The sequence below is a fragment of the Choloepus didactylus genome, chromosome 5 (genome assembly GCF_015220235.1).
Source record: "Choloepus didactylus isolate mChoDid1 chromosome 5, mChoDid1.pri, whole genome shotgun sequence".
NCBI lineage: Eukaryota > Metazoa > Chordata > Mammalia > Pilosa > Megalonychidae > Choloepus > Choloepus didactylus.
In genome coordinates this window covers 137,308,736-137,336,198 of record NC_051311.1, presented here as the reverse complement: position 1 = coordinate 137,336,198, position 27,463 = coordinate 137,308,736, and the positions used below count along the sequence as shown (strand labels likewise).

Here is a 27,463-nt window from a genome sequence, read left to right as displayed (position 1 = left end):
ATACGAGTAAGTCCTGGCATTGAACCAAGCCACCTGCTGGCTGCATGACTGAATCTGAAATATCCCTAACATCCCACAGAGCAGGAGCTCCAACCCACCAGTGTAAGAACTGGTTCTAACCTTGAGGCCCAGCTGGCTGCAAAGAGAGAATCATAAAAGCTTGCTTAAGGAGAGTACAAATGTGGAAGTGGGAGTGGGGACAAAAACTCTCCATTCAGAATGAGCCTGAAAACCAAAATTCTAAAACATATTGGAAAGATCAAAGACACCTAACAAACTATCTAACTTACCCAAAGAGTTATTAAATCATATACTTCAATAAGAAGAAAGCAAATCTGGGGAGAAAGGCATAGAATACAAGAAATAGCCATGAACATGAAATTGATTTTTAAAATGTCAGAAACTTTAAGTTTTGACTATTTAAAAAAAACACAAAACTATCTTTGTGTGTATTTTAAAATGGTAAAACTAAACTCTGGACAACAGTAAGATTTGAGGTGGGAGATGAGTTGTGGGGTGGTATTCAGTGGGCTTACAGCATTCTAAGGTTCCTACCATGTTTGAGAGGAGAATAGAAATACTGAAAGACTTAAGACATTATTAGAAAAATTTATAGCTATTAGGTATGTTTCAAAAATATAAGGATTGGAGAACCTAAGATGGTGGCTAGGAGAGACAGAGCAAAAAAAACACCTCTGTGAAAAATACTAGATAAAAGCCAGAAAGTGACCCAGAACACCAGTTCCAGCTATACACCAGCTGGACAAGGTCTGCTAAATCCACAGGGACTGTGAACTTGGTGAAACTGGGAGTCTGTGTTCTGAAACGAGTGAGTCAGCCGCTGAATATCCGCGGCCATGCTGCGGTGTGGGGAAACTGAGGGTTGGCGTTTGGAGGCAGACTAGTTCTTTTTTAAAAAAACCCAAAAGTGGCTGCAGATAAAGCAGCGAGAACCACACAGTGAAGCGCGGCAGGAACGGGCTGTGCGAACACCTCAATATCTGATGTGGACAATAGCCTTTTGTGCACCCAGTGCTAATTGTCTCAGAGCAAGGAAGGCAGAGGTTAGCCAAAAGGGGAAAAAAAACCACGCCCCTTGCAGCCATCTTCCCAGAGGGCTGGGAACACTCCTCCCTGGCACGGGGGAACAGCCCAGAGCCATGCCAAGAAACCCAGTGTGACAGGGTGCTTCCAGCGGCACACGCACACACCACAGTGTCGGGCATGGAGAATAGCCTTTTGCACACCCACAGCTAATTGTCCCGGAGCTGGGAAGCCGGAGCTGTGTGAAAAGGGGGAATTAACACACTCCATACAGTCATCCTTACAGCAGGCTGGGAACGCACCTACACGGCCCAGCGGCCCAGAACTTCCCTTGAGAGACGGCGCGTGCTTGTGACGTAGCACAACCTTCCCTCAGCAGAGGCCCTAGAAGGGCACAGCTTAAGAGGGACCCACTCAGAAATCCCAGGGACCCTTGTGGGTCAGTGGCAGAGACAATCTGTGGCGAGACTGAAATGAAGGTTTAGACTCTTGGAACAGCCTTAAATCTCCAGGAACAGCTGGGAGGTTTGATTATTAAAGCTACTCTCCCTCCTTAACCACTCAGACACATGCCCCACATTCAGGGCGGACAGCACCAACAACACACCCAAACTTGGTGCACTGATTGGACCCCACAAGAATCAGACCCCCACACACCACAAAGACAAAGTTGGGGAGAACTGACTTGAGGGGAATAGGTGACTTGCAGATGTCATCTGCTGGTTAGTTAAAGTGTACGCCACCAAACTGTAGATCTGACAAATTAGAGATTCGTCCTTGAATAATCCTACATATTCTGAAAAAACCCTGTCAAGTAAAGCAAATGCCAAGAGGCCAAAAACAACAGAAAATTTTAAAGCATATGATAAAACCAGATGATATGGATAACCCAAACCCAAACACCCAAATCGTAAGATCAGAGGAGACACAGTACTTGGAGCAATTAATCAAACAACTAAAGACGAACAGTGAGAGCATGGCACAGGATATAAAGGACATGAAGAAGAGCATAGCACAGGATATAAAGGACAAGAAGAAGACCCTAGAAGAGCATAAAGAAGAAATTGCAAGAGTAAATAAAAAAATAGATGATCTTATGGAAATAAAAGAAACTGTTGACCAAATTAAAAAGATTCTGGATATTCATAGTACATGACTAGGGGAAGCTGAAAAATGAATCAGCAACCTCAAGGTACCACAGAATGGAAAATGAAAGAACAAAAGAAGGAATGGGGGAGAAAATCAAAAAAATTGAAATGGACCTCAGGGATATGATAGATAAAATAAAATGTCCAAATATAAGACTCATTGGTGTCCCAGAAGGAAGAGAGAAGGGTGAAGGTCTAGAAGGTGTATTCAAAGAAATTGTTGGGGATAACTTCCCAAACCTTCTACACAATATAAATACACAAAGCATATATGTCCAGCGAACTCCAAATAGAATAAATCCAAATAAACCCACTCCAAGACGTATTCTGATCAGACTGTCAAATACTGAAGAGAAGGAGCAAGTTCTGAAAGCAGCAAGAGAAAAGCAATTCACCACATACAAAGGAAACAACATAAGACTAAGTAGTGACTACTCAGCAGCCACCATGGAGGCGAGAAGGCAGTGGCATGACATATTTAAAATTGTGAAAGAGAAAATTTTCCAACCAAGAATATTTTATCCAGCAAACCTCTCCTTCAGATTTGAGGGCGAGCTTAAATTTTTCACAGACAAACAAATGCTGGGAGACTTTGCTAATAAAAGACCTGCCCTACTTCAGATACTAAAGGGAGTCCTACCAACAGAGAAAGAGAGAAAGGAGAGAGAGATATGGAGAAAGGTTCAGTACTAGAGATTCAATATTGGTTCATTAAAGGACATTTAGAGAGAGAGGGAAAAAAATATATCTGACAAACATTAACCAAAGGATAGTATGGCTGATTCAAGAAATGACTTCACAGTAATAACATTGAATGTAAATGGATTAAAATCCCCAATTAAAAGATATAGATTGGAGAATGGATAAAAAATTATGAACTATCAATATGTTGCATACAAGAGACTCATCTTAGACACAGCGACACAAAGAAATTGAAAGTGAAAGGATGGAAAAAATATTTCATGCAAGCTACAGCCAAAAGAAAGCAGGATAGCGATATTAATCTCAGATAAAATAGACTTTAAATGCAAGGATGTTAGGAGAGACAAAGAAGGCCACTACATTACTAATAAAGGAACAATTCAACAAGAAGAAATAGCAATCATAAATGTTTATGCACCCAATCATGGTGCCACCAAATACATGAGACAAACACTGGCAAAACTAAAGGATGCAATGGATGTTTCCACAATAATTGTGGGAGACTTCAATACATCACTCTCTCCTATAGATAGATCAACCAGACAGAAGACCAATAAGGAAATTGAAAACCTAAACAATCTGACAAATGAATTTGATTTAACAGACATATATAGAACTTCACATCCCAAGTCACCAGGATACACATTCTTTAGTGATCACAGAACTTTCTCCAGAATAGACCATATGCTGGGACAAAGAAATTGTTGGGGAAAACAATAAATTTTAAAAAATTGAAATTATTCAATGCACATTCTCTGACCACAATGGAATACAATTAGAGTCAATAACCATCAAAGACTTAGAAAATTCACAAACACCTGGATTTTAAACAACACACTCCTAAAATAAATGGTTTATAATGTAGAATGTAGGGGAACTAGTGATAGAGAGCAATTAATGAAGGGGGAACAATAACCCAGTAAGAACAGATAAGCTACCATGGGTAAATTTAACGTTCTGGGAATGCACAGGAATGCCTATGGTTTGTTAATTTCTGATGGGTATGTTAGGAACAAGTTCACAGAAATGTTGCTATATTAGGTTATTTTCTTGGGGTAGAGTAGGAACATGTTGGAAGTAAAGTAGTTATTTTAGGTTAGGTGTCTTTTTTCTTACTCCCTTGTTATGGTTTGTTTGAAATGTTTTTTTTATCATATATCTTTTTTTAAAAAAATTTTTGATATAGTTAATTTTTTTAAAAAAAAAGTTAATTAAGAGTTAATGGCAATCAGTGCAATATATGATACTGGAGTGGATCTAAGAATGGAGGAGAAAAGCTCAAAGTGGGCATAAGGAAAAATGGAATATAGGATTTAAGCTTTATACCCATATTAATTTTCTTGAATTAACTACGGTTAAGTTAATGACATAAGTTAAAATCCTTGTTCATAGGAATTGTACATGAAAGTATTATGAGTTTGAGGAGTATGATATATGCAACCTGCTCTCAAATGTTCAGAAGATGATAAATCGGTAGATAGATAATTGATAGAAAGATGGGGGGAGGGAGAGAGGAATGAAGGAAGGGCGGGAGGGAGGGAAGGAACGAAGGAACGAAGGAAGGAAGGAGGGAGAAAGAAAGGTACTGCAAAGGTAGCAAAATGTAAAATTGGTAGATACAGATATCTGGGAGTGGGGCGCTGTTGGAGTTCTCTGTAGGGGGTTTGTATTGTATTTGCAGCTGTCCTATATGTTTGAAATTATATCAAAATAAAAATTAAAAATATATATATATATATGGATTACCATTAGAAGAATAGCTTCGAAAGCCCCACAGGGGGGATAAAAAGAGGAATTTAGAGACATTTTATCAATCCGACAGGAAGCAGGAGAGGAAAAAAAAAAGATTCAAAGAAAAATTTTAGTAAATAGTAAACACAAAATAATATGTTAGAAACAAGTCTAATCACAATAAATATAAACAGATTAAATTTACTTTTCATCAGATTACATTTTTTTATTGTGATTGTTCACATACCATACAATTATCCAAAGAGCCAAAGTGTACAATCAGTTGCCCCCGGTATGATCATACAGCTGTGCATCCATCACCACAATTAATTTTTGTTCAATTTTTAGAACATTTTCATTACTCCAGAAAAGGAATTAAGACAAAGAAAAAAAAAAGGAAACTCAATCCTCCCATACCCCTAACCATCCCCCCTCCATTGTTGACTCATAGTATTAGTATAGTACATTTGTTACTGTTTATGAAAAAACGTTGAAATACTACTAACTGTAGGTATATAGTTTGCAATAGGTATATATTTTTTCCTGTATGCTCCTCTATTATTAACTTCTAGATGTAGTGTCATACATTTGTTCTGGTTCATGGAAGATATTTCTAATATTTGTACAGTTAATCTTGGACATTGCCTATGTGCCGGTTTGAATGTATTGTGTCCCCCAGATGCCATTATCTTTGTGGTCTTGTGGGACAGACGTTTTGGTGCTGGTTAGATTTGCTTGGAATGTGCCCCACCCAGCTGTGGGTGGTGACTTCAGTGGGATACTCCTATGGAGGTGTGACCCCACCCATTCAGGGTGGGCCTTGATCAGTGGAGCCATATAAAACATGCTGACTCAAAGAGACTGAACGGAGTGCAGCTGTGAGTGACGTTTTGAAGAAGAGCAAGCTTGCTAGAGAGGAATGTCCTGGGAGAAAGCCATTTTGAAACCAGAACTTTGGAGCAGATGCCAGCCATGTGCCTTCCCAGCTAACAGAGGTTTTCCGGACGCCATTTGCCATCCTCCAGTGAAGGTACCTGATTACTGATGTGTTACCTTGGACACTTTATGGCCTTAAGACTGTAACTGTATAGCCAAATAAACCCCCTTTTTATAAAAGCCAGTCCATCTCTGGTGTTTTGCATTCTGCAGCATTAGCAAACTAGAACAGCCTACCACAAGGTTCACTGTTTTATACATTCCCATCTTTTAACTTCCAACTTTCCTTCTGATGACATACATGACTATGAGCTTCCCCTTTCCACCACATTCACGCACCATTCAGCACTGTTAGTTATTCTCATAACGTTCTACCGTCACTTCTCTTCATTTCCAAACATTTAAGTTCAACCTCTTTGAACATTCTGCTCATACTAAGCAACCACTCCCCATTCTTTAGCCTCATTCTATATCTTGGTGACTTATATTTCATGTCTAGGAGTTTACATATTATTAGTTCCTATCAGTGAGACCCTGCAATATTTGTCCTTATGTGTCTGGCTTATTTTACTCAGTATATTGCCCTCAAGGTTTCGTCCTCAACCCATTTTTTTTAAGATGGTTTTTTTCACACCCCATACATTCCATCCTAAGTAAACAATAGACGGTTCCCTGTATAGTCACATTTTTATGTGTTCACCACCATCACCACTGTCTATATAAGGACATCTACATTTCTTCCACAAAGCAGGAGGAAGAGTAAAAGAAGTTAGGCAAAAGAAAAAGAAAAAAGCAAGCAAACAACAAAAAAACACATGACATGACAGCTAGGAAGTGGCAAAAGGAAAGATCAGAGTAGAGTAGAGTCAGACAACATCGCCAGTGCTAATAGTCTCATACCCCTCCCGTATGCTCCCCTCTTATCTGCATTTACGTTGGTATATTGCCTTTGTTACATTAAAGGAAGCATAATACAGTGATTCTGTTAATTATAGTCTAGTTTACATTGATTGTATGGTTCCCCAATACCTCCCTATTTTTAACACCTTGCAAGGTTGGCATTCATTTGTTTTCCCTCATGAAAAAACATATTTGTAAGTTTTATCACAATTGTTGAACACTCTAGGTTTCACTGAGTTATGCAGTCCCAGTCTTTATCTTTCCTCTTTTTTTCTGGTGTCCCACATGCTCCTAACCTTCCTCTTTCAACCATACTCATAGTTATCTTTGTTCAGCGTACTTACATTGCTGTTGTGTTCCAAACCTCTCTCTCCTGTCTCTTCCTATCAGTCTGTAGTGCTCCCTTTAGTATTTCCTGTAGAGAAGGTATCTTGTTCACAAACTCTGTCGTTGTCTGTTTGTCAGAGAATATTTTGAACTCTCCCTCTTATTTGAAGGACAATTTTGCTGGATATAGGATTCTTGGTTGGCAGTTTTTCTCTTTCAGTATCTTAAATATATCACACCACTTCCTTCTTGCCTCCATGGTTTCTGCTGAGAAATCCGCACATAGTCTTATCAAGCTTCCTTTGTATGTGATGGATCGCTTTTCTCTTGCTCCTTTCAGGGTTCTCTCTTTGTCTTTGATGTTTGATAATCTGATTATTAAATGTCTTGGTGTAGGCCTATTCGGATCTATTCTGTTTGTAGTACACTGCGCTTCTTAGATCTGTAATTTTATGTCTTTCGTAAGAGATGGGAAATTTTCATTGATTATTTCCTCTATTATTGCTTCTGCCCCTTTTCCCTTCTCTTCTCCTTCTGGGACACCAATGACATGCACATTCCTGTATTTCGTTTTGTCCTTAAGTTCCCAGAGACATTGCTCAAATTTTTACATTCCTTTCCCTATCTGTTCTTTTGTGTGTAGGCTTTCAAGTGCCTCGTTCTCCAGTTCCTGAGTGTTTTCTTCTGCCTCTTGAGATCTGCTGTTGTATGTTTCAATTATGTCTTTCATCTCTTTTGTTGTGCCTTTCATTTCCATAGATTCTGCCATTTTTTTTTGAACTTTTAATTTCTGCCTTATGTACACCCAGTGTTTTCTTTATAGCCTTTATCTCTTTTGCCATATCTTCTCTAAACTTTTTGAATTGATTTAGCATTAGTTGTTTAAATTCCTGTATCTCAATTGAAGTGTAAGTTTGTTCCTCTGACTGGGCCATAACTTCCTTTTCCTTAGTGTAGGTTGTAGTTTTCTGTTATCTAGGAGGCATCTGACCTCCTTGGCCATCCCATCAGGTTTTCCCAGATGAGAACAGTCTCAGGTTCCAGAAGGAAGAAATATTCAGTATCTGGTTTCCCTGATTGACACACCCTATGCTTTTCCGCCCAGCAGGTGGTGCCTGTCAGCCTGTCACACCAGACTGGTGTAAGGATGTGTGGCCCATGGCTATTTTCCCCCAGGCTCTGGAGTCTGGTTCTGAATGGAAAGCGGGTAGTAGAGCTGGGCCCCACCTCTTTCCTCTTGGGAAGATATGCCCCCTAGAGAGAGGTCATTTACATATAAATCAATTTTTTGTTTCTCTGACTCTGCTATCTCCACCCTTGTCTGGGTCAGAGTGCTGCGAGTTTAAAATGGCTGGAGCTTTCTCTACTGCAGAGCACTGCAAGCTGAAAATGGTTGAGGCTTTCTCCAATAAGCCGCCCAGGTTGAGAGAGAAAGGGACAGAAAGCCCCCCTTCAGGGTCAGTCTACGGCCCCCAGATTCACCCATCGGCCAGAGATAGCACCCAATCCTTTGGGCTCTCCATCCCGAGACAGATACGTCCCCTGACTCTCCAAGGTCAGTCGTCACCAAAAGCCTCTGTCTGCTTGTTGGGGATTCGTAATTTGTATTGACCGGTTAACATTAAAACCCCAGTTGGAGCTGGGCTGAGATATTCACTTGTTCAGAGAGTGCTGCTCTCTAGCACTGCGAGGCTTTGCAGTTCAGGCTGCTGTGAGGAAGGGGTCTCTTGGCTCAGGTCTACAGTTTTTACTCACAGATTTTATGCTGCAATCTCGGGCATTTCTCCAATGTCAGATTGTTGCACAGTGTGTGGACAGTAGCTATAGTCTCCCTGAAGTTACTCCAGATCTTTTACTGGTTGTTCCTTGTTTTTTATTAGTTGCTCTCGGGGACTAACTAACTTCCTCTCCTCTCCATGCTGCCATCTTCACATCAGATTAAATTTTAAAAATCCAGCCATCCTTATGAAAGATGTGCCCACACAGCTTTTAAAAAGCCACACCAAAAGATTAAACATAAAAGGGAAGAAAATGATCCAGTGAGAAAATATTAATGAAAAGAGAAGTTGCAGATTAATCAACAGATATTAGTAGATGGATATGGAAAGTGAGGAAGAAGTAAATGACTCCAAAGTAGCATTTCCCAAAGCACGGCCCCTTAGAAAACTAATTCTTAAGAGGTTCTTTGAAAAAGGAATTTTGTGATCAAATAAGTTTAAGAAATTCTGCATTCTCTATCTCCTTTTGGAAACATTCAAGTTGCATATGTGTATATCAAAATTAGTCCTTAAGTTCTATCTCAGATCTCTGTTTCATTTTGTTTAACCCAGTATATATTTGACCCCAAAACCCTTAATCAATTTGAGGTTGTTTTTTTTGTGTGTTTCTTTTTTGTTGTTGTTTTTCATTTTCTCATATAGCTAGGAAAGTTGCTGGGGTAGCTTTCACAATTGGAGGAAGGATTTTTTGAACCAGCGCTTCACTGACTAGAATTGAGGGCTTGGTGCTGCTAAAACACTCTTCTTTATCCTGTCTTTCACTTCTACTTGTTTCGGCTGTGCTTTGTGTGTCAGTGTCATTATCTTCTGCAGATACTCTTCACACGAATCTTCAGCAGCCTTACCTTAGTAACTCAGGGCAGAACTCTGTTGATTTTATTGTTTGGCCCCTCTGTTGCTGTGAGGGTGGGATACCCTTATTGTCCATGAGCACAATCCTTTCGCCAGAGAGGCAGGATTTATTATCAGAATGAGGAGGATGGAAAACCTTATTGGCCAGAAACAAACAAAATATGCTTCCCCAGTCACTGTAAATACTCATTCACATCCTGTAGAACTAGTGTTCTGAGGAACTAACCTTGGGAAATGCTGCTATAGGGTTTCCAATTTAAGTGGATAGTAGCAGTGTCTTAACTGAAACATGTAGAAGGAGGAAGTAACTTGGGGATCATGTGAGGTGGGGGACAAAAGTTGTTGGAACATGTTGAATTCATTGTGCTTCTGAGAGCCAACCAGTAAGAAATACCCAGTAGATATTTGAAATTTTGAATCTGGACTTCCAGGGGTGAGATTTGATATAGAGATAAAGCTTTGGAAGTTGATGATAAAAAGTGAAGTGCATTAGGTTGGGGGGAAATTTTTTTTTTTTAATGAAATGGAATGGAAGATTTTTGAGCCCAGGACTGTTAAATACAACTCTATCTTAAAAGTTGCCTAGCATAGTGCTGTGCACTGTAGTAGGCATTCCATAATGTCAAGTAAATATATAATTAATTAGCTGTAATAGATTCATTGATTTCATAGATTAATAGAATTGTAGGTAGAATTCATTGTATAGGTGAGGGTACTGAGACTCAAAGCAGTTAAGTGATTTGCCCAGAATCATGCTGTCACCTGCAGAGCTGGGGCTTGAACTTAGGTCTGTTGCAGTTTCCCAGGGCTACTTTGTCTGTCTGCTTAGCTGGTATGCCCAGCTAAGCAGATGTGAATTTAGGCTAAAATCTAACTTGCTTGACACAAGTCAAACTTTGTGTCCTTGCCATCTTCTAATTGGTCTATTTAGAATAAGGCCTTTTTCCTCATTTGTCCACTATAAGGGGGCTGTCATTTTCTTGTTGGTCTGCCCTGAAGGGTGCTTTCCCCAACCCCAACTCCAGAAGGGCACCACCATGTCTCTCCATGCATGCCTTTTGGGGAAAAAATTAAACAACCCTAGCCTCTTGGTCTAAATCTGGCTTTAAAAAATTAGGCAAACCAGAAGGCACTCATCCTTCTTCCAAGTATTATTTTAGGGTCATTTCTTTTTCTTGAATCTTGAAGCTATTGCTTTGCTTTACATTCTCTCATAGACCACATCCCCCCCTTTCACCCCAACCATGCCAGGACCCTAGGTGACATCTTATTTTTGTCTGTGGTGGCCTGTTTGGCATGTATAACCTATTGGGCTTGTTTCCCCCTATTTCTATGATTGTAGGTTAAGTTTAACTATTGACCCCCATGGACTTCTATTCATTGCTTCTTTCTTTAGCCTCTGTTTTTGGTTCTTTATCCTGGGCCTTGCATTTGGTCAGATTCTTGCTTTTTTCAGCTTAACTCCTATGTAACTTCTCACTAGAGTTTGTGCCTATTGTCTTCAGGGTAGCAGCCTGGCCTTGTAGAGTGAGCTTAATATTAGAAACTGGGGGATCCATCTAGTTTCACCAATTTGCCTCAATTGTGTACATTTACTTGTTTTCTATTAACCATTATTTTTTAAATGGAAAGGGTATAAGACTAGTATTGCTTTCCTCAATTTTCACTAGACAATTACATTAATGATTTGTAAAATTCATTACATTAAACTTTATCAGCATACCAGAAGTTAACAGTACCTCATTGAAATACTATGAGAATGAGAGGATGTAAGATTCAGCATACCAACAATAAAAAGAATTATTTTACTGGTGATTTTAGAGAGTAAATTCTGATTCATACTTACTGAGCTATAGTCTAGACTTGGAACTGACAAGTTGGCCATGTCTTTGTACTCAACATATTAAACAAGTTGTAACTGTTAGCAGTGTATGCAGTCAGGAGGTGAGTTTATTAAGGGGTGAGGAGAGAGAAGGCCATCATCCATGACGGAGTGATATATCTGGCTTATTCTTTATTTTAAGGAAAACAAAAAAAGAGCAAGAAATACTCCTTTCCACTGTGATTAAGCTCATGAAACCAGAAGAGTTCTCCCCACTTATGGCATCAACATTCAGTAATAGTTGTTGCCTTTATCACATATTTGACCTCACAGCATTCTGTAAAAGTTTTATTCCACAGGTATTAATACTTGAAGTTGACCACAAATTTAATAATTTTTTTATTACTTCCCTTAGGAGTGTTTTTCTACACATAAGGAAGTAGTAAGTGGGATCCAAACCCTGTGTAAACAGTAATGTGTCCTTTATCTTTGGGCAAATCTGATTAGTTATCCTTCCTTTAATGTTATGTTATACAACATAGGAAATGATTGCAAATGGATACTTAATGGCTGAGAGGTCAGAAAGATGGCACAATGACTAGGTCCAGCCCACACATGGAAGTGGCCACCTTTTCAACTATGCCTCCCACCCCAAAATTTGAGAATCAGGATTCTCTAGGGATACTCAATTGGGTTCCAGGGATGGTAATTTCTGGTTAAGTTATTACCTCAACCTTCGCTTAATTTTTAGTGTCTTGCCGGCCCCAGTTTATCCCAATTTGCTACCAGGTTTTCATCTTGCCCTTTGCTTATTCCACCTTACTCTCTACCTTTCCTTCTCTATCACCTATCACTTCTTTTTACCTACCTGCAAACATCTACCAGAACTCAAGTGAACAATCATTTCTCTACAAAATAGGGCAGATGATAATTATGCTTTTGTTTTTCTTCTCAAGCAAAACTGGAGAGAGAGAGAAAAAAGAAAAAAAAAAAAAAAAAACGGGTGCAGAACATGGCAGTGATTAAATTACTCAGAATTTGGTTATTAGCCTTGTTTTACTTTGTAATCATTAATGCTGAATGCAAGGAATGAATGGAACTGTAGAGGAAAATGATGGACTCCTAGCACAGCAAAGTATTGCAAACTATGCAACACCTAAAGAAGTAAAAGAGAAAGACGTTAAGGAGACAAGCTACCTAATACAAGATTTCTTATTTGGCTTTTAAAATGATTTTAAAGCTGAAAGATGCATTATTTACCAGATACAGTTTTGAAGCTTTTTTAATAATCCAAATTCTCCAAAGGCATTAAGTTAATGTTCTCCTTGGGCTCCAGAAAGTTAACTTTCAGAAGCCTGTATTTTCATTGCGATCCAACATTAGGCACCATCTTGGTCTGGGGAAAGTGACAGGCAATTGCTTTTTAAAAGTTATTTTCAAAATGAAGGCAAACCATTTTGTCCTCTGAGTTACCTCACCCTTTAAAAACTCCACTCTGCATTTCTGTCTGATGGCCTCCATTGCTGCATTGGTCCTCAAGCCAGCCCAGCTCCACGAGGAACATTCTGTTGCTCTTTCAGCATAAGCAGGCCTATTGTGATATTTATCTGAATTCAAACAAGGCTAATTAAAAGAGCTTCTGACAGTTGTTGTGATCTGACTTTGACTGCAGCTTGATGGTCATTATGGGTAAATAATGAACTAGGTCTGCAAATGTAGCAGCTGCCAACTTGGGATAGAAGAACGGCTATTGCTTCCAATTTAAGGATCTATCGACCGCTTCCCTTCTCCCTGCAGATCTTCTGCAGAAAACTAATGTTTTCTGCTGCTGTGTATTGTGGTTTCAGCTGTTTCAGATATAGCCTATAATTTCCTTCTTTAATATTTAACTTAGGACATTATTAGCTTTCAGAGTTAACAACTTTTCTATTTTAAAGAAGTTCAGCTTTGTCCTTGTGTATGCTATGACTAGCTAGCCAGCCGTAGTTTATTTATAAGCATTTAATTTTGTGTATTGTACAGGGAACAGCTAGTCTAGGAGAGTAAGGTATAGCTTTATGAAGATGTTTCAAAATCCTATGTAGATGGTTGTTTGTGTGTGTATTTAAGAAATAGATACATGTTCCTTGCTTTTGTTTTCTTAAGGGTAGACACCTCCTGCCAAACCTCAGTTACGGGTTTTGTTCACCTCATCAGTGGCTTATGAAATATTTTGATGCAAAGCTCTATTTATCAGTTCAGAGGAACTGCAGTGACTTTCATTAAAATGCAATTCTGAATATATTGTCGCTTCATCATGAGCCTTTCCTTGTCCTATTAGCAAGTAGGAACAGGTGCATTAAGAGAAGAGAGAAGGCAAATTGCATTCATAGATTAATATACTTCCCTGCAGATTTCCCACACTTATAAAACACAGCTTCTGGATTTAAAAGTCACATTCTAGAATTTAACAGAAGCCAATACTTAACAACACATCCCTAACATTTGTTCAACTGCCATGGAAAAGGCTATGTGCATTATGTAATGTCTGAGGATACAGTGGTGCTCTGTGCATAATGCAGCAGAGCTTTGAGTTCTTGCTGGGAGGAAATGATCCCAAACATGCCCCTGAAATGCAAGTCTTATTTTGAAAAATAATGATGAAAAATAGCTTATTTCTCCATGTATTTGTGTCTGTGTTTATTTCAGGAAAAGCTAACTAAACTTTGTTTACCTGACTCCAGAATGGTGCCGTGAGTGTTTTTGCTTTTCAGTTTCCAGCTTGGATAATGCCAGAAACAGTGTTAACAAGAGGTTATGTTATGCTGGCTTATGTTAAACCAGATCACCCCCTAACATGTGCAGAGCCATTCATCTGTGTCACCAAAACCCAAGAGAACATCTGACATGGACTCTGAAACAGAAACAGTGATCACTTACAAATCAAACATGGCACGCTCTAAACTGATTGTACACGGCAATCTTTTATAGAAAGGACAACTAATTGAACATGATAAAGTGTAAAGTTAATTAACACCCTTAAATTTGTTGATTACTTTCACGGGATTATATTGTTCCTTGAGTAGCAGCTTTCTGTCCCAGCTGTTGCCTTTCTCAGTGAATGTCGCTAGTAAACAATAGAGACACCATAACAAGTCGTAAATGGTCCCTGTGACAGCAGCCCCTTGTGAGGCTGCATCTGTAGAAAATGATTAGAACAATTGCATTTTAAAGACAGCTCACATTGCAGCCCAGGTCCCATTGGTCCTCTTCTTGAGCTCTTCTGTTGGCAGACTGGTTAAAACATTTAAGTTCTTTTGAGTAAATTAAGTGATTTACTGTGTTTTGCTGTGTATCATTGGGAAGGCCTTGGTAGCAGTATTTTTATAGTATTAAAGACTAATGTAATTTGATTGTACTATTTAACTTTTCATCTCTTCTTTTCTATATTTAAAAACCTGTTTCTAATCGTCACAAAATTGAAAAAGATCTTTCTAATGACTCATACTTGCTTATTTTAAGTTATCAGCCTTGCATCGTGGTTTTTCTGTCATAACTCTTTGGTTCCATTTTTCAGTAAGGCTAAGTTCCAAGTATCAGTTCTTTCCTACTGTTCAACCAAGGACTTGAGCATGTTCCCACTGAATAGATTTACTTATTTTATATTTAAATTTTTGTAACATTTGTGTAATAACTAAGCAGTTCACAGAAACCTTTCCTATATATTCTCCCATTTAAGCCTCAAAATAAACAGGACAAGTGTTTTTAAACAGCATTTTTAAGATGGAAAAACCAAGATTAAAAGGTCTTGTAACTTGTCCAAGGGGTAGAATCTTTATCTGTGACTTCATCCCAGGTCTCTCAACTCAAATCACATGTTCTTTGTGTTTTAATTCTTCATAATAATGTCTCCATACATGTAGACTTAAGACCATGCATGTTTATGTGGCCATGGAGATAATGCCACTGTCACTTATGGAGAATCACACCACCACAAAGTTGAGCTTTTTTGATAAGCAGAAAAAATCAAGTCTTAATTAGTCTTAATTAGTATTCTGGTCATTTTATTAATCATTAATTTGTTCTCTGCCTACCTCCTAAAAGGACAATGAACATTTATCAGAGATTTGCAGTGTGCTGGGTGCTAAGATTCAAACAGCTCCTGCCCATAAGGATCTTAACAAAACTCACTAGTGCTTTCATAGAGATTTAACCAGGAATGTTCTCTGAACATTCTATTGAAACTAGAGAAGAGGGGTCACAAACTGGCTTGTGAGAATTGACATGAGGTAAGCCTTGAAAGGAAGCAGGAATTAGCCAGACAAAAAAGGAAGGGAAGGGAATTTCGTATAGGGAACAGCTCAGGAAAAAGAATAGATACAAGAAAAATCACTACACATTTGGCCACTGCAAATAGGCTTCAGTATGCAGAGCATGGGATTTGTGTTGCAGGGGGGTAAATGAGGAAGCCAGAGAAATAGGTTTCTTTGACAAGAAAAATAAAGATTCAACAAATCAGAAACCATTCAAGAGGAGAGAAAAGAAAGTTCATTGCTTCCCACAATTCAAGACCAAAGGGAAGATACTGTGAGTTACATAGTTCTCCTTTTTTGCTGAAATGTAAAGATACAAGTACTTCATAGAGAATGACTTCTACTTAATAGGAAAAAATAGAAGGAACTGTGAGATTCTTTATATAAGAAATATGGAGTAATAGTAAATAATGTCTTCAATTGCCAGTTATGGTCATGTTAATGCATAATATGAGACTTAAGCCTATTTTTTAGTTCTTATATCAAATAAAGCTGCCAAAAGATAGGGAGACAGATAAGCATAAATTTTGGAATGAGGTGATTAATGTTATTTTTTTTTTGTACCTCTTTTACAGGTACAAGAGTAGGATTAGCCAGAAAAGGAAAAATATCAAGAACTGAGTTTTAACTCAGTATACCTTAAAAAAATTATCACTGCTTTTGATGTAAAACTGTTAAGAATATTTTCTATGACTTCATTTACTGTCTTCTATATAAAGTTCTAAACAAAAATTTTTTAGAATATGTGCTTCAGTTCAAGAAAAAGATATATTTTCCTTGATGGTTGGCTGCTTTATTTCTCTCCCAAATTGGAAAACTATATAACTGTTTGCCAGGACTTCTAGGACACTCAGATCCATATTTGAAATACACTGTGAATTCTTATGTTTTCATTTTTATTCTTAATTCTGATTTTCTGCTTTCTAATTTATTTGTTCTTACAAGCAAACTCAAATCCATTGTGAAAAGAGGATAGAGGATTATGTGTATTTAGATAACCGTATGTAGGACTCTGTGTAGGTATAAAAAAAACAAATTACTTGCTCAGTTCATGTTATTTTGAACTGCTCTGAATCAGATTTGCAGATGGAGTTAGAATACCTACTCACAGTTAACAACAAGACCACTGCTCTCTGAGAATAATTCCCTGGGTCCTTTTTAACCCTTTCCCTTTCTGAGAATTCATTATTCTTTCAATGACAGAGGTTGGGAAATGGAAAGAAAAGGGGAATCAGGATATCATGGTGATTGCCCTCCTTATGGAGAGCATTCAGCTGACGCTTGGTCTGTGATGCTGCCTTTTGGCTTTTACTTCTGGATACCTGTCTCTTTTTCCCAATTATATTTTAGATCGTGTGAGGCAAAGACTGTGATTCATACCTCCCATGGACTTACATTTTGGGCTTTCTGGAGTAGTCCATATTTTCCTAATACCAGAAATCAGGTTCTGATTTTTAATTCAAAAAATATGCACCTAGCACAAAGATCTAGCAAGTTGTTAAAAGGCACTAAATAGATACTTGCCGACAGTATTTTTTTCTTTGAACCTTCAGATGGCTTTATTTATACCTGACGTGTAGCATGCATCTAACTCTGCCTTTTAGTAACTATTATTGTTTATGTGCCTTATCCCATCACCCTTCTCCATTTTCCTCCTCCACCACCACCACTGTCATCATCACAAATACTGGATTTCAAACTTCTTGAGGGCAAGGACTGTTTCTTCCTCATTCCAGGGGGGAAAACCAATCAAGAATGGATCTTCAACAGTCAAATTTTTTATGTCAACTTCAAGTAGGAGTGGAAGGAAAGAAAGATGGAAGATAGTTCAGATAATGGAGACTTCTTCCTATTCCACATTTTTTTGAGAGAGAGAGAGAGACTTGGATTAGACTTAAATAAGTGCTTCTCCACCATAAGGTTGATTGAAATCAAAACAAACTACCAAGAGACGTAATAGATGCCTATCACTTTAAAAGCAGGTAGCCACCCGTTTTGAATGGTTTGGGCATTTGCCTTCTCAGTTGCTTATAAAAATGAGTTCAGTCTTTCTGATTCTAAGATAATGGGAGAGAAACACTGGAAGCATCATCAGAGGAAAGTGTTAGATAAAGCATTAAAGGCAACCGCAGGTATTTAGACTTGTTAGATTTAATTAATATAGGTACATGAAAAATTCATTTTATAACTTTTTTCCCAATTTGAAACTATTTACATTTGCACCAAACAAAACATGCCTTGATTTTGCACATTAATATCATAAATTTGGGAAAGTATATGTAAGTGAATTCGAAAGCTCCAGTTTATCACAAAACTGACACTTAAAAATGACTTGGTGAAAATCTTGTCTAACCAACCTCACCTTATAGACGAAAAACTGTACAATAAGTAACACTTAATGATTTGCTAGAATGGCAGAAATGTTTTGTCTTTAGTCCTTGGCACTTGTGCATATCTCTTTGAGAGCAGTTAATTGCACAGTACTGTAGTCATTAATTTCATTGCCCTTCCCTCCCTCCTTGCCTCCCTCTCTCTCTTTCAGGGAGCACATATTGTAATGAGTATCTCTTGTGTGCCAGATTCTGAGGATATTGGGTGAATGAGCCAATGAAGTCATCGTCTTCATGGAACTAACTTTCTTATGGGGAATACAGACAAGCAACAAATAGAGCTGTTAAAAAAAAAAAGTGTTAAATTCTGTTAATAAAAATAAAAGCAGGAAAAATGGATAGAGAGTGATGGCATGATATTTTAAATTGTTAAGATTGAGTGATCACGGAAGGCCTCTCTGAAGAGGTACATTTTGAGCAGAGACCTGAATGAAGTGAAGGAAACACATTATGAGTATCTAAGGGAGAATATTCCAGACAAAAGGAACAGCAAGTACAAGCCTTTAAGTATGGAATATTCTTGACCTGTTTCAGGAATAGCAAAATAGCGAGGGTGGCTGGAACACTGAATGATGGAGAGAATGGTATGAAATGAGATAAGAGGGGTAGCCAATGGCCATATCACATAGGGCTTTGTAGGACTTTGGATTTTATACCGACGGTGATGAAATGTCATCGGAGAGTTGAGAGTAGGGAAGAAACATGAACTGGATTCACGTCTTACAGAAAATAGACTATGAAGGCAAGAGCTGAAGAAGGGACATCAAGTAGGAATCTATTTCAGTAATCCAGGTGAAAGGTGACAGTGGCTCAGACTCAGTTAATAATGATGGACAGGGTGAGAAGTAGCTGGATCACGCATCTCTGACTTCTTAGGGGCAGGGACATATGTTATTTATACTTTACTCCAGGGCTTACCACAGGGCCCAATACTTAGTAGGTGCCCAGTCAACTTTGTTGAATGAATAAAAGAAATCCAGATTTCTTGTCTCTTTGCCATACACCATACTACCATTGAAAGATTTTATAAGAGGTCTTCACTGTCATCTTCATATCACTGACCATGGACCACTTTAGGACTTTTTAACTGAGCTAGCCTGCTTCTGACATTGGTAGGTTCAACCCAAACTGGCTATTAAATTCAGAGGATGAAATTATCCTAGAGAAGATAGTGGTTTAGATAACCAATCTGATGAGGACTCGAGGCATTATTTGGGTAAAGATTATACTCCCACTTCACAAATTGAAGTTACAAAGTAGTGGGTGCTTACATTTAACTTGCATTTTCTATTTTATAGCCTTTTTCACTTATTCACAGCTATTCTATCAAGTAGTTTTTAATGCTGTTCTCAGTTTATACGCTGTGACTCAGAAAAGTTATTTGTTTATAATCACACAGCACGTGGCACATCCCCCAAACCAGAGATTCCATCTCCAGATCCATTGTTTTTCTACCATGCTCATTAATTTATTTACTGAACAACAATTTATTGACTGTGCCATGCACTTTGATGGATACTGGGGATGCTGACATAAGCAAGACCCCAGGATGCCCTTATCGGAGCTTATAGTCTAATGGATTAATCAGGTTAGAAAATCAAAGATTTTTAATAAGGTGTGATCAATGCTGTAATAGAATTAAACAAGTATATTTTGGTTTTGTGTATACAATTATTAAAATTCGAAGTGAAATAAATACTTCTAATATTCTAGCAGCTGCCTGAATGTGCATTCCATATCCTTCTACTTTGGGAAGTAGATTTTAATTAAAATGGCAATTTGATTTAATAAGTTTATCACTTATTATTAATAGGCATCAAAATCTATACAATGTCATCTGAAATCCATAAAATGTCTTACACAGCTTTAGAATTCCAGCTTTTTAGATGTTCTTTCCTAAGTTCAAAATGGCTACATTTATTTTAGGATAGCTTAGGTCTTAATTCTGCCTTTGAAATGGGACTAGACTAGATAGTATAGTATGGTTAGAGAAATTATATGATAGGATTTTGGTCCCAAGGAGTGCCAAAATGTAGGAATTACTCAATTTAGTCAGACCCTTATGTTGGGATGCAGGTTGTCATAAAGTCAGAAATAATTACACCGCTATACAGAAGGGAGGAAGGAAGAGAAATACCACAGACCTCTGAATTAAGAGATGAATTATTCTTTTCTTTTGTGATCTTTTCTTAAATAACTTATTTCTTCTTTCTGATATATGTGTTTGAACAAGTGAGAAAGTGCACCTGTCAAAGGATTAACCAGCTGAGAACCATTGTCAGCATTAATTTTCCTTTAATAAATGACTCTCTGAAGCTATTTAGCAATCTGTAATCTAGATACAAAGCTATTGACCTATGATGGATAGTGCTGGATTTGTTTGTAAGCTTTGACTTAAATTGTCTACTTAATTTCTCTAGGTCAGAGCAGCGGGATTAAGAATAAGGGTGCTTATGTGATTTGAATATAAACGACTATAGAAATTGGGCAAAATAATTGTAAAGCATTAATGATTCACCATCTTGGTAAAGCAAATTAGAAACTAACAAAATGACAGCCATTTAAACTTGGACATAGATTGAATAATTAAAAGCATTTATTATAATTGGGTTTTTGTACATAATCAGTTCTAAAGTGTCTGAAGATATTATGAAAGAATATAATTAAACATATGTGGGAGCATCTCGAGCTTTCAAAACACAAGATTGTTTGGCTTACATAATGCTGACTTCTTTTGAATTTAATAATTGGTTAAAAATAGGATGAACTGTAAAATAGAAAGGCTACTTGATTTGGCCATAGCAGTATATTCACAATTTGAATGAAATACGAATCTCCTCACTTAGGCTTTTTATGTATAAAAACTGTGTATTTCATTGAATAAATTAAATTTGAAAGTAGGCCATTACTTGCAGCTGTCTATTCTAATGGCCAGGTTTGATACATAGTACAGACAATTATGGTGTCTTTATTCCGAGCTATACTGTAAAATAAGTTGTAAAGGCAAAAATTGTACCAATAAAGCTCTTGCGCATACTTTTCCCGGTTTTGAACAACAAAATCTAACTTGCAAATTATAAAGTAAGATTTCTCTCAATACTATAAACAATAATACTCTTGATTTTATTTTATAGTTAATAAAAATTTAGATGAAGGAAGCCCCTTTGCCCCCTCCCACCCCTGGGCAAAGTCTAGGCCATGTTTTCTGGGCTAAATTAGAAGTGGTTTCTTAATCATTTCAATCACTGAGCACATACCAAACCTTTGTTAAAAGCTACTAAGGAATATCCAAACCAATGTTGAAGTTTATTTATTCTTGTTCTTTATCACCAAGAATGAATTACCCAAAAAGTAGACAGCAGGAGAGAAAAAAAGAATCAAGTGTATTGGCAAGGGCACATCAGAACAATCAGCCTAAGTAAGCAATAGTTTCTTTACCTTAAAAAAAGAATTTGCCATCTGACATGCCTACTTGTTTATGGGAGAAGAGCCAGATTTCCTTAGAGTTCATCTGTAGATAGTATGCAGAAAGCAAATGGATGAGCAAGAAACCCCAAATCCAAACTCAGGCAGCAGACCTCTCTGGCTGCCCTTGTGTTGGTCAGAGAACAGGTAAACCTTTGCCTATAATAATTAATTACTGAGTATGTTTCTTAGGAGAATTATAGATGCATGGGAATAAGGTTCATATTTCAAATTCACATCTATCATGTCATGATTGAGTCAAAATATTTAGGATGAATTGAGAATGAGGTAGGACTGAATCTGTATGCTCCTTTGGTTTGTGATTAACCTGCCTGTTACTTGATTACTGAAATATTCCTATAGAGATTCAGAGTATCTTACATATGCCTGACATAAATACAATTTGGTGGCAAGATGTTTTCATTTGACTTTGGGATTTTTTTTAATTTTACTTTCTGTTTAAATATTTTAAGAAATGTATCCATCTGCTTCTATCCCTCACCCCCAAATGATTCAGGTGTGGGAGCTGCTCGGTCTGGGAACCTCACATTTATGGTGGGAGGAGTCGAAGAAGAATTTGCTGCTGCCCAGCAGTTGCTGGGGTGCATGGGCTCCAACGTAGTATACTGTGGAGGTGTTGGAACTGGGCAGGTAATATTTTCAGGTTAATGACCCTGACTCTATGATGTGAGATCCACTGATATTCATTTCTCTTTCACCACATTCCTGTTCCTCTTTGCTCTATTCAATCTGTGAATTCTTTGTTTGCTCAGATACTCTTAAATTAACTTGGAATAAATTAGTATTTCTGCCATTTCTTGTGGGCTTAGGCAGATGAAAGTTTTTTCATTTAATAAAAAAGATGTCAGAAGTTCCATCATTAGGATTTTGACATGTCATCTAGTTTTATACTTAAAACTGCTTCCATTTGAAGTGCTCGTGTTGTCTCAGTTGTCATTATCTTCCATCTCATTTTGAAATTACTTGCTATCGTTCTATTTTTAGTACAGTCAGGTAAAAGTAACCTATGCATTTTAATCTTTTTCTTGAAAACCAAATAATTTCCATTTGGAAATATGTGATATAAATTCTCTAATCAGATAGTGGTGATTGACAATACTGAACATGTTCAGTATGTCTGAAATCAAACTTCTTGTCCCCTTCCCACCCCTATCAAACATAGACACACACAGACACACACACACACACTCTCTCTCTCTCTCTCTCTCTCTCTCTCTCTCTCTCTCTCTCTCTCTCTCTCACTTGCTTCTTCTCTTAAAGATTTGTCCTGGTCACTATATCTCACTCAAGACTTTAGTATTATTTTGGAGACACTTATTTTCTCTACTCCCTTGTCCAGTCAGTCTCCAAACCCATATTGATTTTGGCTTCAGTGACTCTCATTGTTGACTGTCTTGTCCATCCACACATTACCTAATTCCAACTTTTGGAATTTTTTCTCATCATCTCACCACTGGTTTATTGCTCAGAGGCTTAATGGGTCTTTGGATGCCAGGTTTACCATTCTGCCTAACACTGTCCAAAACTGTCTCCATCAAGATGCTTGAATCATCATAGCACTTCCCCATTTTAAAACTTGAAACCGATTCCTATTTTCTACCATGTCCAATTTTAACTATCAAATTTCTTAGCATTTCTTAAAACATGTGCACGAATATTGAACATCTTGTGCCCTTATATATTCATCCCCTCATATGTTTACCTTTTTCCCTGATTTCCTTTCTCTCGCTTGCCTATTTAAATCCTACCTGCCCTTCTGAGAGATGATTTTGAGTTCCAGCTCCTCTAAAAACGCCATTGCTCTATCTTTTAGCCTTTATCATACAATTTGCCACTTGGTTGTGTTTGTTGCCTTTTCATTTAGTGTATTATTCACATTTCCCAATTAAACTATAGGCCCATCCCTAAAATAGCAGTCATACCACACAGATTAGTATTCTCTATACTTCCTGAGCCCATAGCAAGAACCTGGCCACCACTGAGGGTTTATTACCTATTGGAAGAAACCCAACCCCGAACCCCCACCCATGGGCTGCTCATGTTATCACTTTAGGTTCAGGGGGAGGCATGCTGTACACATTCCTTCCCCATGTGAGAGAATAAACAGTTGAGTGTTCAGACTTCTAGAAAGAAGCCTGTGGAATTGGGTGTAGAAAAACGTTGAGTTACAACTTGAAAACAAAGATACTTACTATGTACTCTTATTTTTCAGGCTGCAAAGATCTGCAACAACATGCTGTTAGCGATTAGTATGATTGGAACTGCTGAAGCTATGAATCTTGGAATCAGGTTTGTTGAGTAGTACATTTTTATATACTAACAATTTTTATGGGCTTTCCTGTTTGATTTTCTAATGTTGAAAACATGATGTTCATGAGGGGTAAATGAGTTAATCCAGGAACATTTTGAAAGTACTTCATTATTGAACTTTAATAGACTTTTCTTATTTGACAAGTGATAGGACCCTGGAGAGCATGAATATTCTTTGCCATAGCCATAAAATGTATTGCACTGTGCATTTAAAGTTACATTATCCTTTTTATATGGGAGCCCCATTTCTTCTATTATGTTGAAATGCAAGATACACTTTTACTATAAAGTTTAAACATACTTTGGCAATGTAGGGACAAATTTGTATAAAATACGGTTTTAATGTATGAATTCAGGTATTATGCTACCATGCAACTGGTTTTATGTGCCTATTTTAATTTAGTCCCCAAAATTTGTGCTAAAAGTTCTCTTAGTTGTTCATTCTCGGGATAAACTGGATGACATTCATAGAGCTGCAATTCATAGGCATAACTCTTTCACTTTTAACTTGTGTGTGGTTTAGTTACTTTGCATTAAGGATTTATCTTTCTCTTGAAATAAAATGACATTCATACTTTGCTTAAATGCATTCAAGAATTCTGTTTTTCCCAGAGATGATCATCCTTTAGAATGCTTAAGGTTAATACCTTAATTTTAGTCTTTAATCTTTTGGGTTAAGAATGCTACATATGATTAATCACCTAAGTCATTTTTCAAATGTTTTATATTTTATGAATATACTAAATATATATTTCTTACTGAACAAAATGCTTAATGAGCAAGATGCTTTATTCAGGTGCTTTCATCACACTCCCTCAAACGGCTTACTGAAAACCAAATAAGTCACAAATTGGAATAGTGTTTCATATCCCAGCATTTGATAAAAGCAATAAAAAGAGCCAAAGTGCTTGAGATATTTTTAAAAACACGGTAATGGATTCACATTTCCTCTTAATTACCTTATCAAGATGCTGTTGTTTTATTGAATTGCCCTTGTCTCAGATGTTAAACTATCTTGACCTATTAAGTTGTCATGTTGTAATTGAGATAAAAAAGGAATTTGCTTTGCATCAGTGCTAATTGGTTTATCAATATCCTGTACCATTTACATCTTAAAATTGAATGTCTATAAGATGGGAAGGCATATCTATGCAAAGCCTTAATAAAACTGGTAGTGTATAGGAAGTTGTTCAGAGTGGTATTTGTGTACTGTGGTCAGTTTTAGGCTGTGGATCAATTATCATAACTGAAGAACTGGTCACTAGCAGCTTGTTCTCATGTTCATCCTCTAGACGAATTTCATGAAAGAGGAAAATATAAATTTTGGTAACCAAAATTGCATACAAAATTAATTGGTGTCGACGATAGAATTAGAGCATTTATGTGCATATGCAGCTTTAGAATTTTCTTTTCATTTTTCTGTATATAAATGAATAGATCATAAAAAATAAAAGCCTAGGTGAACCTAGGTTATACTATACCAAAATTTCCCCCTTCATCATGGCCAGCTCATTTTATATTCTGCTTCTTCCCTTGAGTATCACTGGATCAGGATGTTCTTTAGGCATAGTGATGTATCCTTTCACATTCCTTGAGTAATTTTCCTATCAAAACTATTACTAGATGATCATTTGCCATTCTAAAATGAAGCTTTGTGTAGGGCACATGTTTGTGGAAGTTCTAATTCCAAACACCAGCTGATAAAAGACTGGTAGGAAAATCGACTGAATACAATGTATGCAGTGAATTGAAAACCATTGGCTGCTATGGTGGGTTTATTATCAAGGAGAAAATGAAAAGTGATAAAATTCCAAATAGAAACATTAAAAACAGAAGCAATAGATTCCCTTATCTTTGGCCTTGAATGCATTATGATAAAAACAATGCTTAGAAATATGAAACTTTTAAATGCTTAATTTTTTCAAAACTCTGCATACTTTACTGTTATGGAGCATATATATAATGTTTGAACAAAAGGCAGAAACTCAAGAGTTTTATTTAACTGTTAAAATAGATTATAAGTTTCTGGTGATTTGGATTGTACTATGAATTGCTTATTTTTATAACATTGGGATTTTATCACCTTATCTAAAAAAGATTCTCAGTGGTTAGAAAGCCTTAAAAATTGAAAGCGTCTGCTGTTGTCTTTTTTCCATGGTTAACAGATGTGGTTTAAAATGACAGGATTGTTCTCTAATAGAGTACAGAGTGTGGCCACAATTTATTGAGCTTTGCAAGGTGAAAGAGAAAATTGGCATCAGCAAGCATAAATTCCCAAGTAGTAAATTCCCACAAAGTAGTACAGCATCAAAGTGGTTCAGCCACATTTGTATTCTGTTCACTCCGAAGTGAAAATTTTTTAGAGCATTAATGTAAACATTTACAAATTGAGTCACCTAGTCCTATGAAGTGATCATTTCTGATTAATTTCAGTCTCATAAGTCAGTGTTTTTTCTGGAACACAGATGTTTTCCCTTTTTTAAAATAGAAGAATAAAATCCTACAGTTTAAAAATCTTACTGACCCTGTGGTCTCACTTGCTCTTTTACAATGAGTCTTTGAGGATGTTAGTGAAATTTTGAAATGCTGTTAAAAAGTAAAGAGTAAAATATATTGTTATACAACCATTATTTGAGGTTCTTTTATCATGAGCCCTTTCTAATTTCTAACTGGGTACTTACTTAGGGCTCAGAAACATCGTTTCATGACACTGAAAGTGCCCTTCTTCCATTAGAGATGTTTTGTTCCTGTGCACATCACACAAAAACAACACTGATAATGTGAGTTTTGTTGTCTTGTTTTTATATTTTTCTCCACCAGGAATACATACATATATATATGTTACATGTATATTTACATGTGTGTGTGTGTGTCAACTTGCATAATCAACCAGGGCCCAGACCTCTCAAGCAAAACCATATTATCTTTTCTCGTCAAAAGAAACATAAAACACTTGAACTACTGGAAGGCTGTTCAGGATGAGAACTTTCCCAAAAGCATAATTATAATTTCTTGAATACTGCTGTTAGAAGATGTTAACTTCATTTCAGTGATCCATTGAAGGCTCTTAGTTGCATATCCTAATGAATTTAACAAATGGCAAAAGGTGTACAACAAAAGTTTAACCAAATTTCCTAGTAAACTGATAGAATGCCATCATATTGGTAAATTCACCACCCACATGACCCAGTGGGTCTCAGGAATGATTGGGGTTTGGGATTAGATTAGGGTTAGGGTTGGCTAGGTCTGAATCCCACTCTGCAGTAGACTTAAGCTTTGTGACCTTGGACAAGTAACTTAACCCTTCCCCACTACCATTGTCTCATCTATAATAGAATCTATCCATAGGGTTGTTGTAAAAATTAAATGAATTCATCCATGTAAATCTTTTAAAACAGTTCCTGGCACATAGTCCTTACTCAATAACGTGGTAGCTATCAATGTTGTGGTAGTGGAGGTGGTTAGTATTTGAGTTGAATTGTACTCAAAACATTAGTTTTTTCCTCATAATGCTTCTCACTCTCTGGCACTATATATTTATTTGGTTGTTTTTTGCCTGACTTCACAACTAGAATGCAAGCTACATGCAGGGGAATGGCTTTGTGTGCTCATTGTTGTATCCTAAGAACATACCTGGAAAATTATAGGCACTCAGTGAGGATTTGTCGAATGAATGAGGAGAGGAAGGAGGGAGGGAGGGAAGGAATAAAATATGGCACTTTTCCTGCCTCAGATAAATGTTATC

The 27,463-nt window shown here is 37.2% G+C and overlaps 1 protein-coding gene across 4 annotated transcripts in view; it reads left to right on the top strand.

Annotated features, from left to right (window-relative positions):
• Window positions 1–27,463, top strand: part of HIBADH (3-hydroxyisobutyrate dehydrogenase) — a 169,042-nt gene that overhangs the window by 124,808 nt on the left and 16,771 nt on the right. For all 4 annotated transcript variants that reach the window (XM_037836958.1, XM_037836955.1, XM_037836956.1 and 1 more), the window contains 2 exons: window positions 21,905–22,038; window positions 23,621–23,697. In XM_037836958.1, the coding sequence (XP_037692886.1) occupies window positions 21,905–22,038; window positions 23,621–23,697 (211 nt within the window). The remainder of the gene's footprint in view (window positions 1–21,904; window positions 22,039–23,620; window positions 23,698–27,463) is intronic.